The sequence below is a fragment of the Protopterus annectens genome, chromosome 1.part0 (assembly GCF_019279795.1).
Source record: "Protopterus annectens isolate FY-2018-M chromosome 1.part0, PAN1.0, whole genome shotgun sequence".
In the NCBI taxonomy this organism is placed as follows: Eukaryota; Metazoa; Chordata; order Ceratodontiformes; family Protopteridae; genus Protopterus; species Protopterus annectens.
The window spans coordinates 1146071050-1146084421 of record NC_056725.1 but is presented as its reverse complement, the minus strand read 5'-3'; the positions used below and the strand labels follow the sequence as shown (position 1 = coordinate 1146084421).

At 42.0% G+C, this 13372-nt stretch overlaps 1 protein-coding gene across 1 annotated transcript in view; it reads left to right on the top strand.

The window, feature by feature from the left end:
* Nucleotides 1-13372, top strand: part of LOC122800092 (prolyl endopeptidase) — a 1490953-nt gene that overhangs the window by 1386644 nt on the left and 90937 nt on the right. Inside the window, 1 exon segment of the mRNA XM_044069645.1 lies at nucleotides 12118-12274. Within this exon segment, the coding sequence (XP_043925580.1) occupies nucleotides 12118-12274 (157 nt within the window).

Here is a 13372-nt window from a genome sequence, read left to right as displayed (position 1 = left end):
AAAAATAATTTTTTTTTTATTTTTCATTTTTCTTTCTATTTTTTTATTTTGAGGGGGCTGCAGTCTGGCAGCCCGATGCCACGAGCCGCCCCTGTTGTTTTCATGCCTACTTCTTTCTGAAATTCTTCTGCTAATCTTGGGCAGGGATATTATCTTGTATTTGTTTTCTTCATAGTTTAAAACTTTCACTGTGTTTTGATCTGATGTCAGCAAATATCTATGCAGTCCCATCATTTCAGACCTATACGGTATAGTCAGTTTCAAGGAGGCCTGTACTTTCTTTCAGACCAAGGAGTATGTAATAATATTCCCATGCAGTGATATTTATATAACATTTGATAGGCTTGAAATGTTTTTCTTATTTTTTTGCTGTTCATATGGAGTTACTCTTGCCCCTCTACCTCTGAATATTAAACGTCAAAGGACTGGCTTTTAAAAATCATAGCAGAAGGTCAGAAAGAAGAGTGTTTTTTCCCCATAATAGAAGGCCAGGAAACTCCCTGACCTTCAACCCATTCAGAGGGAGTGTGCCATCTTAGGACTTTAAAGCTGCTACACAAAACAGTTCTCAAAGGGGTCCCAACTACAGAAGATGGTTATCAAAGGGGTCCCAACTACAAAAAAAAAAAAAAAAAAAATAGGGTTCAGAACTTACTCCCACTTCTCTTTGATGCCAAAGAAAATAGGGGACCTGAAGCCATTTCTGAATAGCTACAGTTCACTCCACCTTGCCTATTCTCAGGCAAGGAAGATTGGATAGACTCTATGGATCTCAAAGATATGTACTATCTCACATAAATAGACAGGTGCTCATGAAGGCATTTGCATTTTGGCTGTTTGCCAATCACTACCAACTCAGAGCACTGCTCTTTGGGCTTACCAGAGCCTCCCAGTGTTCATAAAATGTATGGCAGTTGTGGCAGCTCACCTGAGATTAATAGGATTTCAGATGTTTCCCTATCTAGACGATTGGCTCCTCACCATTTCATCAAAACATCAACTTCTACAAGCCAGGGATTTTTTCCTTCAGATTTCCAATTCCCTAGGCCTTACCATAAATCAGGCTAAACCGAACTCCCATACAAAATCTGGAGTTCATATGATCTCTACTTGATACTACCAATCAAGTGGAGTCATTACCTGTTCACGGCATTATTTCTCTGAGGAGTTGGGTATGGGGCTTAATGTCTTGTCCACCTCTTCCAACAAATGTAGTGTCACAATCCCTTGGACCAGTGTCAGCTGCCACTATTCTAGCATGTTTAGCTCGTCTGTGTGCAACTTTTACAGTGGACCTTGGGCAGGACAGGGGTCTATTCTTTACCAGCCTCAATCTACTCCTACCAAGCTCACTCCATTTTGCAAATGTCATAATCGATGGTGTATACAGTCATAGGATCATAGGAGATTACTAGGCTATTGACCCAGAGGTCATTTTAAGCCTAGCTGTTTCAACCCAAGGTAATACAGTAAAGGTACTAGTCAATACCCAAAACTGCATTTAGTGATGACTGCCCATGTCTAGGAGGGTTGTGGGCGCTATCCTTGGTAAGAATTTATGGTGCCCGATCCACTCATCCAGGTTCCTCTTGAACAGTGTGATAGAGTTGCTCTGTTTCACATGAATTGGTAGCCTGTTCCAAATATGTGAAAGTCACTGGGAGATAAATCTCTCCCTCCAGTATGTCCCATTTAAGTTGCAGGCCATAGTAAAGTCCCTGGAATGGGTAGCACTAGACCCAATATCTCTACAAATCTGTCCCAAAAACTGGCCCTCAACATTTCCATTTGGGAAAAGATTATTTTGAACTCTAGGATGTTAAAACTGGTGCAGGAAGGTTACAGATGTCACTGGATGCAAAAAGCCTCCAGATCTCTTCTGGACAGGCCATTCTCTCTTACGTTCTCAGTACCCACGATCACCCTGGAGGCTTCCCAGTTGGGGTGGGGGACATTACGAGGGAAAGATGGTCCAAGACATGATCCTCTTCAGAGACCAAGCTGCATATCAGTGTCTTCGTAATGAGAGCAGTCCTCCTAACCGTGCAAGCTTCTCACGATGTTCTCCCTCTGGGGACTGTTGCATTCCATATAGACGTCATAAAAGTATTCAGGTGCATCAACATTCAAAGGGGAACCCATTCCCAACCGTTGTGCAGAGAGGAGATGAGGGTGTGTGAATGGGCGATATCTTCAGATCGCTTTCTAATTGTAATGTACGTATCAGAGAAAAACAGTTGTAGACAGCTTCAGCAGGCCCATTCTGATTCCTCATAAGTGATCTCTCAGTCAGTAACGAGCATGATTTTTGGTCGGTGGAGTCGGCCTTGTTGCAACCCTTTCACCTTTCCCCTCCTCAACTACTGCAGCAAATTCTTCACTGTCATCCCCCCTCTGGGGGAATCACCCAGGGATGCTGTGGCTCACGATCAGACCTCAGGTCTCCTATATGCTTGCACCCCCTCTTCCTCTGTTTGCAAAGTCCCTACAGACCGCAAACAGGCTGGAAAGCTCACTTATACTTATTGACCTTTTTCTCCTCATCAGGTGTGGTATCCCTACTTCTAGTACCTCCATGGGAACTCCATGTTTCATTGCTTGCGATATTATATTTGCATGCCTTTGGAGTTTTCTCCCCGAGCCTCCAATGTGAATGGATTTTGTTGACCCTGTCTGTCTATCCAGGTAAATCCAATGTCAAATGATAATAAATTACTTATTTGTGTTTCTCTTTCAAACATTGGACCACTCTCAGCTACTATTTTTCCCACCCTTTTTTTTGGGATGGTACTTTTAAGGAGAAAGTGAGTTCTCTCTACCATTAATAAACTGAACCAATCGTACATTTAGGCCTATAGTAGTCAATTCAATTATCGATATGCCTTCCAGATCATTGCAATAAAGGTGAATATTTCCAAAAAAGTACAGAGAATTTGATAGGTTCATAGGTTCATAGGTTCATACTAGGCTATCTGCCCGAGGGCATTTACAAGCCTAGCCCATACTATACCCATTATTTTGCTGTGCCTCTGTCGAGCAGCGACACTGAGGTAATCCCTGGGGTATATCTGCGATCTCCCATCCATCGGTCAAGATTTCTCTTGAACAAGGCCAGCGAGGTGCTCTGCCTCACATATACCGGGATTTTATTCCACAGCATAGGGAGTCTTTGGGTGATGAATCTATCCCTCCAGCACGTCTATTAATAGCCGTGGTCGAGGTTTAAGTCTCCCTAATCTGACGCCTGTGGCTCTGACGATCTAGATTTTTGAGGTGAAGCATATTCATCAAATCTGGGTTTGACATGGCCTTGTATGTTAGGCAAAGGTCACCTCTGAGCAGCGGTAAGCGACTGAATAGAGCTGGAGTTCTTTCAGTCGGGCAGCATAGACAGATGTTTGAGACCCTTATCCTTTTGGTGAGGAACTTTGTGGCCTCTCCAGCTGCTGCAAGTGTCGGGTCAGATACATTCGAATGGGGCATTGTACTCAATCATTGGTCTGATGAGTGATGAGTATAGGGAGACTATGACCTCCCTTGATCTAGATGAGAATTGATAAGGTGGGCAATGTAGAAGGTCTTCCTAACTACTTTAGCTACATGGGTGTCGAATGACAGACTACTATCAACCTGGGTCCCCAGGTCCCTGATAACTTGTTCTGTGCTCAGTGGGTTGCCACCTATTTGGTAGCTAGGCGTAACCTTGTTTTTCCCGGGTATGACTATGCATTTTTGGCATTTAACTTTAGGCCATGGCTGTGGCACCAGTTATCCGTTCTGTGAGACCCTTCTGAAGGATATCTGTGTCAGATGTGTTTTTCTAGTTTGCAGTCGTCTGCAAACTTTGTCATAACCCTCCTGTGTTTGCTTGTACTTGGAAAAGTAGATGCCAAACAAGAGTGGGCCCAGGACTGAGCCCTGTGGTACACCACTTGTGACAGGCTTTGAGTCTGATATGGCGCCAGCAACTCTGACCCTGTGGGTTCTGTCACTCAGCCAGTTTGCAACCCATCTTGTGATGTATGGGTTAACATTTAAGCTGATGAGTTTTTCAATGATACCCGAGTGGGTATTGTATCAAGGCCTTCGCCAGATCGAGGTAGGCTGTATGGACTGCCTTTCCTCATCAATGGCTTTGGTGACTGTTTGAAAAGTCAACCAAGTTTAGAAGGCATGATCTGCCTTTGACAAAGCCAAACTGGGATGGATCCAAAGTCTGCAAATTCCCTATGTCTTTATTTATGAGGTCCATTATGATCCTCTCCATGGCTTTGCAGATAAGGCTTGTCAAGCTAATGGGCGGTAATTTCCAGGGTCGGTGGAGGCACCGCCTTTGTGAAGTGGGACCACAGTTGCAGTCGCCACTCCTGGGCCGTATCCAGAGGTAAGACTATGATTAAACAGCTGTCCTAGCTGTGGGTTTAATTCACACCATCAGGTCCCATGGATGCTGTGTTTTTGCTTTGGAGAGAGCAGTTCTCACTTGGGCGTTGGAGATGTTTGGGGCTGCACCGCTTGGTATAGATATCTCTCCTTTGGGGAGGGGAGAAGTTTGCACTGAACCTGTCAGCCAGTATGTTGGCAATGTCTGTAGGATCAGTAATCTTCACATCATTTTGAACTAGTTCTGAGCATATCTGGGAGTTTCCTCCCAGGTTTCTAACATAGCTAAAGAAGGCCTTATGATTGTCTTTTGAGTCTTTAGCTATTTTTCTCTCAAAATTTGCTTTGGATGATTTTATGAGAGCTCTTAGTTTTTTACTTATAGTGATCAAGGGTGTCTTACCTTTTAAGGATTTTGCTCTATCTTGTAGTAGCTTCCTCCTTTTGTTGTAGAGTTTGTTTATGACTGGGGTCCACCAGACTGGACGCTTGCCTTTGGTACAAAGAGTCTTTGTTTTGCTTGGGATTGCCTTATCCATGCAGTCCTGCAGGTGCTGGTAGAAGGCATTTGTAAGTGATTCAGCGGCTTGAGTACTGATCAACTATTTATCCCCCTTTTCTCCATTCGCTTAGATGGAGCAGTGTTCACTCACAACACCTGAATGGATTACAGATGTTATTTTTATTATGTATCCATTAAAAGAGTTGCTATTACCTTGCCCTTCCAAATCCCCTTTACCAGGTCATTGGCCATTTTCTCTGCCTTCTCCACGAGAGCTTCCTTTTTATAGTGGAAAGTAAAAATCTATATAGTCTGTTGTTCAATATTTATCATCCTTTCTGAATTGCCAGTTATGCTTAAACTTTCTTCTGAGACTGACAGCACAGAAAATCTGACCAGCTGTTTATTTCCTTTTCCTTCGATCTGCTTGGGTTATGCAGTCTCCTATATAAAATCCTAGTCAATTAAACTGCCGACTGTATTTTTCTGAGTCGTTTACAAAGTGGTTTGGAATTGCCTTGTCATTCTAGAGTCATTCTGTCAAATCCATCACTAACTCATTAACCTTCCTACTGCAGTTTTTTATGTGGTATCTCTCATACAGTAATTTGTTTGTATATTCATACTCTTGTAATGCATTACAAACTGGGCATTGTCTCGAGAAACAGACCTTTGGCTTTGACAGTGCTCTGTCATGTCCCTCCTTGAGGGCCTCCCAAGAATTATGTAGCTGAAGACTCTACCCATCAGTGAGGAAGAATGAGAAAGGACAACATTATATTTAGGAGTTATGTACTTACCATAACTTGGTATATGTGTTTTTCTTTCTCATTCATCCTTACCTTCCCTCCCAGCCCTCCTCCGGCCTTGTATATTTTTTCCAGAATGATATTGTTTTTTATGGGAACTTTTGAGTTCTAAGGTTTTCAGTCATAATTCTTTATCTGTCCTGTCTCTCTAAATCAATAGACATAGGCAGCAAACTCGATCTGAGGAGTTAGAGGTGGTGTGGTGCATTATAGGAAGAGGGAGGAGCTCGAGACTAGGATCTGAAGTCTGAAAATGCATCAGAGTCTGATCTGATCCGTATCCCATAAGTTAGGAAGAATGAGAAAGGACAACACCTATACCAAGTTATGGTAAATACATAACTCCTAATTTCTTCATTCTTTTAAATTCTACTCCTTTTGTTATTCCAGCCTCCCACTTAGCTTTCAGGTTTTCTTTCTGAGAGTCAGTAGTATAATTTTTTTATATTTTATTTTCTTGTTACCATACTTGGTAATCCTCTGTCTATACCCTTCTGTCTTCTTTATTCAGTTACAAAGTAATTCTTTATTAACATCACTGGTATTTTCTTCTTTCCCTTCTTGACCATTTCTAAAAAAAATGCTTAACTTTTTCTAGTTTTGTCGTATTGTACCTGCCTTGAACTGTCATGGCTGACGAGCCGACAGGATTTAAAAAATGCACTTCTTGTGGGCACAAAATCCCTAATTTGGATGCCCACAAGGACTTTGTATATTGTCTCAGACTAGGTCATCTCAGTACCAGCTGCTGTATATGTGCTGCCTTTAACACTAGAGCATTAGCTGATAGATGTAGGAAACTCATTTTGAAGGGTCTACTTCCTCCTTCAACCACTTCTTCAGGGGCTCAATCCCTCCAGTAAATCCTCTAAAACTCCTTTGGACCATTGAAAGCTCCTCTCCATTGAAGTCCCCCAGGACTTCCTCATAACCACCTCTGAAAGTAGAAAAAATATTGGATCTGACATCCTTAGACCCAAAGGTACATACTTCAGATCCAAAATCTTTGGATCCGATTATTATTTCAGCTACTGCAACAGCTCAGGTTTTGACCCCAAGCCCTCAGATCCAAAAAATAGTACACCATATACTCCAAGAGCTTGCTACCCAAAGTTCATTTTGGATCCAGTCTCCCCTAGTCTCTATTCCATCTTCATGTAAGCTTCCAAAAAGCACTCTAGGCCCCAGTCTACCACATCCTGCAGGTCCTCCAGAAGTCTTTTTGAAGCAGATGTAGATAAGATGATGTGAAAATTCCTCAGAGATCAGATCCAGATACGGGTCATTTTGATTATGTCCCATATTGGATCCATGAGTCTTCAGGACATTATTCACACAGTATTGTCTCCTTCTCCGATTATTCCTTTGGTTTCGGGCCCCAGGATCTGACATCTCTGAGAGGTCTGGTGTCAGATCTGAAAAGAATCACTTACTTGAGTCCGACAGCATCCCTGAGCAGTTCTGCACCTATACATTCAGATTAAAATGGTCTTGGAGCTGAAGAGACAGAGTCAGATATGTGCGGCCTGGGTCTACAATGTTATCGGATCCATGCTTGCCTCTCAAAGCCTTTGTGCTGAACAGCTCAGGTTCATTTCTGTCCTCCAGGCATAGATCCGGTCAGAGTCATGATCTATCCATACTGGAAGTCTTGGCTCTGGTGCTGGTAGCCGTGGCTTCTCCAGATCCATCTGCCTTTGAGGATGTGGAAAGGCCTTTTTCTCTTTCTAGAGATCCGGTCTCTCATTCCTCAGATCCACTCCCTTTTCCCTGTTTGATTCAGAGTTCTGAATCCATCAGACCTTCCCACAGGTACAGCCAGTTCCAGCTAGCTTCCAGTCAGTCCCCACAGAGGAACTCCCCTCTGTTCTGATGCCTCCCCTGAACATCCACCATAGGAGATCCATCAGAAGAGGACATGCAAGAGGAGGTACATAGATTCCCCATTGGAATCTCTCACTAAGGATACTGATTTCGAGGAAGGAGAAGGGTCTCCCAAATCACCACCTGATGATATCTCTTTTAGATATTTTAGAGATCTTAGGCAGGAAGGTGGTTGGTCTTCCAATAATCCTTCTCCAGAGGAATCCGTATTTTTGGAAGCTTTTGGTTCAGGCTCATTTACATTTTGGGTTACCCTCACCCCTCCTGGTGGATGAGCTGACTGATTTAGTCGCTCGCAGGGCATGGAAGGTGACTGATTCCGTTGAGCCTTTACCGAGATGACTAGACTTCTAGCTCATCCTAAAGATAAACCCCACTTGAGAAAAAGAGTACCAGTAGATGCTATGGTGGTGGCATCTGCCACTGAAAAAGAGCTAGCAGACCAGAGCTCATCTGTCCACCCTCCAGAGAGTCTAGAGCACTGGACACATTCAGAAGGTGAATCTTTGCCTCAGCGCCATTCGTCTTCAGGTCTCTTAACTACGTGTCACATTTTACAAAACTAATGAGAGATCTGAGCAAAGAACAGTCAAATTCCTTCTCTGAGTCCATGTCTGCAGGGATTTCAAAAGATCATCTCAGCTGGTCACTGTTTTATCACTATCCAAAGCATACATGAGGTTGATCTCTCACGCAGCTGAAGACACCATGTGCTGCCGGTTCAGGCATTGCCATAAGGAGACATGCCTGCATGTGGCTGTGCGACATTGCAGAGCCTTTCAAGTCGTCTTTTCATCAGTGCTTTCTTTTATGGAACATCTTTATTTGGTCCATCTGTGAAAGAAACCTTACCCACAGCGAACAATAAGGAAAGTCCCTGTCTGCTGTGGGAATCAAGTTTTCTACCCATCAATGAACCGTCTCTAGAAATCAGAGGTGATAAAATGTAGTTTCACAAACCTCAGGGACCTTTCCAAGATCCGTGTGGAGACAACTCCTTCAGCGACAGAGGAGGCAGTTCTAATGGTAGATGTCACCCTAGAGGTAGAGGAGACCCACAAAATCAGGGTTTCCATGATTCTTTTCTGGCTAGAACCTTTCAGTGCTCCTAAAGTGCTGCCCCATTGCCCATCTCTAGGGGCAGTCAGGGGACAATTGTTCTTGCACCCAGATACATGGGCTACTAAAACAAAAGATTCCTGGGTGTTAAGAATAATATCTAGAGGTTACTTCATACCATTTTTCCAGCCCCCAGTCTACAAAAGAAAAAAGCTTCCCGATGTTCCACCCAGTCAGAGGAAGGCAGCTGCCCAAGAAATTCAAAAGCTGCTAGAAGAGTTATCTAAGAGGTCCCACCAGACCAAATCGGATTTGTAATTTACTCAAGTTTTTTTTAGTGCCCAAAAAGACAGGGACACTTGAGACCAATTTTGGATCTGAGCAAACTGAATCTGAAAGTGAAAAAGTCAAAGTTCTGAACGGTCACGGTCCAGTCCAATCTGCCATTTCTTCTCAAGGACGATTGGATGTGTTCTGTAGATCTTCAGGATGAGTACTATCATATCAAAATAAACAGGTGGTCCCAGAGATTTTACACTTTTGTCTGGGAGCCAGTCATTGCCAATTCAGAGCCCTGCCCTTTGGACACACCACAGCCCGCAGGGTGTCCACCAAATGTATGGCAGTGGTAGCAGCTCACTTGAAACTAAAAGGATTCCTTATGTTTCCATATCTAGATGACTGGCTCCTCAACACCCCCTCCATGTATCTCCTTCAACAATCCAGGGAACTATTTGCTCAGATTTGTCACTCACTGGGAATAACAATCAATTATGCCAAATCAAATCTGACACCAGTACAGAGCCTGGAGTTTATTGGCACACATCTGAACATGACAATGCAAATTGCATCCTTCCAACTCATTGCATAGACACACTCAGATCTCAGGTTCATCATATTCTTTCCCATCCATCTCCTCCAGGCAGATTCATTCTTCAAGTGCTGGGATCTATGGCAGCAGCAATAGTACTTCTTCCCTTAACATCATATTATGTGCGTGTTCTTCAATAGACTCTAGCTGTTCAGTGGTCTGTTCAACAACCCTTATCCTTTCCAGTCAAGCTTACACTGATTTGTAAACACCACATCCATTGTTGGATCCAGCCAGCATTTATCTAAGTTGACCCTTTGTTCTACCACCCCAGTTGACCACGGTGACTATGACTCCTCCCAGTTAGGGTGGGGCATTACTTGGGAAGGATGATCCAAGACACATGATAACCTCAAGAGACTAATTCACATATCAATGTTTTGGAGATGAGAGCAGTCCTATTAGCGTTGCAAGCATTTCAAGATGTTGTTCCTCTAGGGACTGTTGTGATTCAGCCCTACAATGTGTCTGTAATCTGGTACATCAACAAATAAGGGGGATTCCGATCTTACCATCTCTGCGGAAAGGCTGTGAGAGTATGGCAATGGGTGATCTCCACCAACTGTTTTCTGTTGCAACACACATTCCAAGAGAACCAACATACTAGCGGACAGACTAAGTACGAGTGGTCTCAAACTGTCAGTAGTAGAGGAAATTTTCTGTCGCTGGGGTCATCTTTGCTGCACCCTCTTTGCATCCCTCCACAACAAGTGCAGCAGGTTTTTTGCCCTAATCCTCCCTCAGGGGGAGAGTCATCGAGTGATGCTGTAATCCACGTTTGGTTATCCAGTCTCTTAGATATGATTCCCAAATTCCTACTGAAGACAATCCGGTTGAAGAACTTAGTCATCCTCATTGTCCCCTGCTAGTCTCAACAGGTGTGGTTCTCCTTCCTTTGGTCTCATCATCTTCATCATCCCTGGATACTGGACCCAACTCCAGATCTCCTGTCACATTCCTCAGGGATGAGTCATCCCGATATCCCAGTCCTCAAACTAACCGCATGATTTCTTCATTTCTGATAATAGTCAGACAGCCCAGGCTTTATTCCCCAGTATACACCATTCTATTATCCTCACAAAAAGACTCCTCCAAGAAGGTTTACAAGAATAAGTGAAAGATTTTTCTTGTGGGCATTGAGAAATAATATACTGACCCTTTTCCTGCCCCAGTTTCTGTTCTTGATTTCCCGGCTACAGTTTTCAAAAGAAAGAGCTAGTTTTTCTACAGTTAAACTACAACTGACAGCCATTTCAGATTTTCATATGAGACGTAAAGATTACTCTGGCCTCTTCCAAGTTATGTAAAGCTTTTATGAAGGGCACTTTTCTCCTTGGACCTCCAATAAAGAATCCTTCACCTCTGTGGAATCTGATTGCGGTGCTGCAGGGTCTGACTCAGAAACCCTTTGAACCATCAGCAAAAAATTATTTAAAATTCCTTTCATGGAAAACAGCCCTTTTAGTAGCTATTTCTTCTGCAAAAAGAATTTCTGAACTCCTGGCTCTTTCATCAAAGACCTCTTACATTATTTTCCGTAAAGACAGAGTAACTTTACAAACAAACCCTTCTTTTTTTACCCAAGATGGCCTCAGAATCTAGCATTAACCAATCCATTCATTTGCTGGTTTTCTTTCCAAATTTTTTTCAGAGCAGAATATATGCTACATCTTCTGGATGTGCACAGACATTTATGGTTCTATTTACACAGAACAAAACAAATTAGAAAATCAATCAGCTGTTTGCATCTTTCATCAGATTGATTGGGTTATACCCAGTGTCTAAAGTTACATTGGCTAAAAGATAATTGATCACATTTCTTGGATCTGTTCTCAGCCAGGTATTTCCTTACCAATACCACCAAAAGCCCTCTTAATTAGATCCATGGCCACTTCATCTGCCTTTTGGTCAAGCACTTCTGTTGATATTTGCACAGCAGCCACATGGTCCAATGCTCATACCTTTGTTACTGATTGCAAATCGCATCTAATATCCAGAAGCAGAGCTGCCTTTGGCGCAACAGCCCTCTAGAATATCTTTCAATGAAGGCCACCCAAGATTAATGTAGCTGGGTATTCTGCCCCATTTATTGAGGAAGAATGACAAGAACAACATTAGATGTTTTGTACTCACCATAACTAGACATCTGTGTTGTCCATTTTCATTCTTCAACACCCGCCCCATCCATCCCCCTTTCTAAAATCTTCCGGAGGAACCTGTTAGACTAATTATTGGAACTTATAGTTCCAGGTTTGAGCCCCATTTTTTGGGCTGTCCCTTTCTTTATCTAATTTATGGGAGTTTTATGGCAACAATCTCGATCTGAGGAATTGACTAGGGCATTATGGGTAGAGGGAGGAGCTCAAGAGTTGGATCCAAAGTCTAAAGTGTGTGGCTGAGTCGGATCCAGGATCAGATCCGTAACCCATTTATTGAGAAGAATGAAAATGGACAACACAGATGCCTAGTTATGGTGAGTGCATAACTTTTAGTTTTATGTGGTTAGATACACACGGACATGTATACACATGTACTCATACATATATTACTTAAGCATTCTATTTCAGGACCAACTTAAAAGTCTGATTCTGTTCCTTTTGTTTTTCTAGCTGCTTGTGCAAACCAGCGTCCTGACTTATTTGCGTGTGCAGTAGCACAAGTTGCAGTTCTTGATATGCTCAAGTTTCATAAGTTTACGATTGGTCATGCATGGACAACAGACTATGGCTGCTCAGAGAAGGAAGAAGAGTTTAATTGGCTGTTCAAGTATGTACTTCCAAATGTTGTGAGAAGAATTTCGTAAAATATGTATTTTATCTGTTCGTTTGTCCATCATTAATGTGAACCACTATCATGAATGCCATCTGGTACATCTGGAAGGCAAACTTCTTTACCAAACAACAGTTACATAATAAATAGAAAATCATTACATTGAATTGCTTATGTACAAGCCTTGAAAGGTTGATGTTATTCCCAAGTTAAGAGCTTGCATTAAATCAACAGCACTGATGTGGTAATGCAGAAGTGATTTCTGCTTTCTTTTTTTTTTCAAAGCTTTATTTTACTTTTGTTTCATTATTTTGGTACAACATTTACACAAAACATTTTACTGAAACTGGTCAGTATAAAGAGACAAATAAGGCCAATAAACATTCACATAACCAACCAAAACATTTAAAGCTTACTTTCTTAATATGACAGGAGAGACTATACTATTAAAAGATACATGACATTCTTGACTCAAGTAATTCAAACTATCGTTACTGGCACAAAATTGAAAAATCAGTAGTTAATAAAGAAGATAATATGAAAACATCACACATACAACTATTTACATATAGTGCTACATTCTTACACTATTATTATTACTATATTAACACTTTGAAGTAACTATAAAGGAACTGAATGAGTTAAATCCTTTGGAGGGAAGGACTAGCCATGGTACTAGTATAGGAGAGTAGGTGTAAAGCCATTTTATATTACTTCAGGATACAGTCTAAGGTTGTACTCCAGAAGTTAAGGTATTTCATGTGTTTGCTAATATTTTCCGTAGTTAGTTTATGGGATAGAATATACTTGGATGCCACCTTTGTAAAATTTTCCCAGTTTGTTTTAGAACGGTCCAACCAGTTCTGTGTCATATAAAGCTTAATTAGCATAAAGAGAGCAATCTGGACTCTCACTTCATTAGTGGGAAGGCCCTTTTGACCCACATGCAATATAGCAAATTCCCATGAAAAGGTGGATTTCCCGTAACTCATTTTTTCCAGTTTAATCTTAAGTGAGTTCCATAAGCTCTGTGCATATTTACAGAACCACAGGATATGCTGGTAAGACGTTCTGGGGTATAATATGCATTATTAT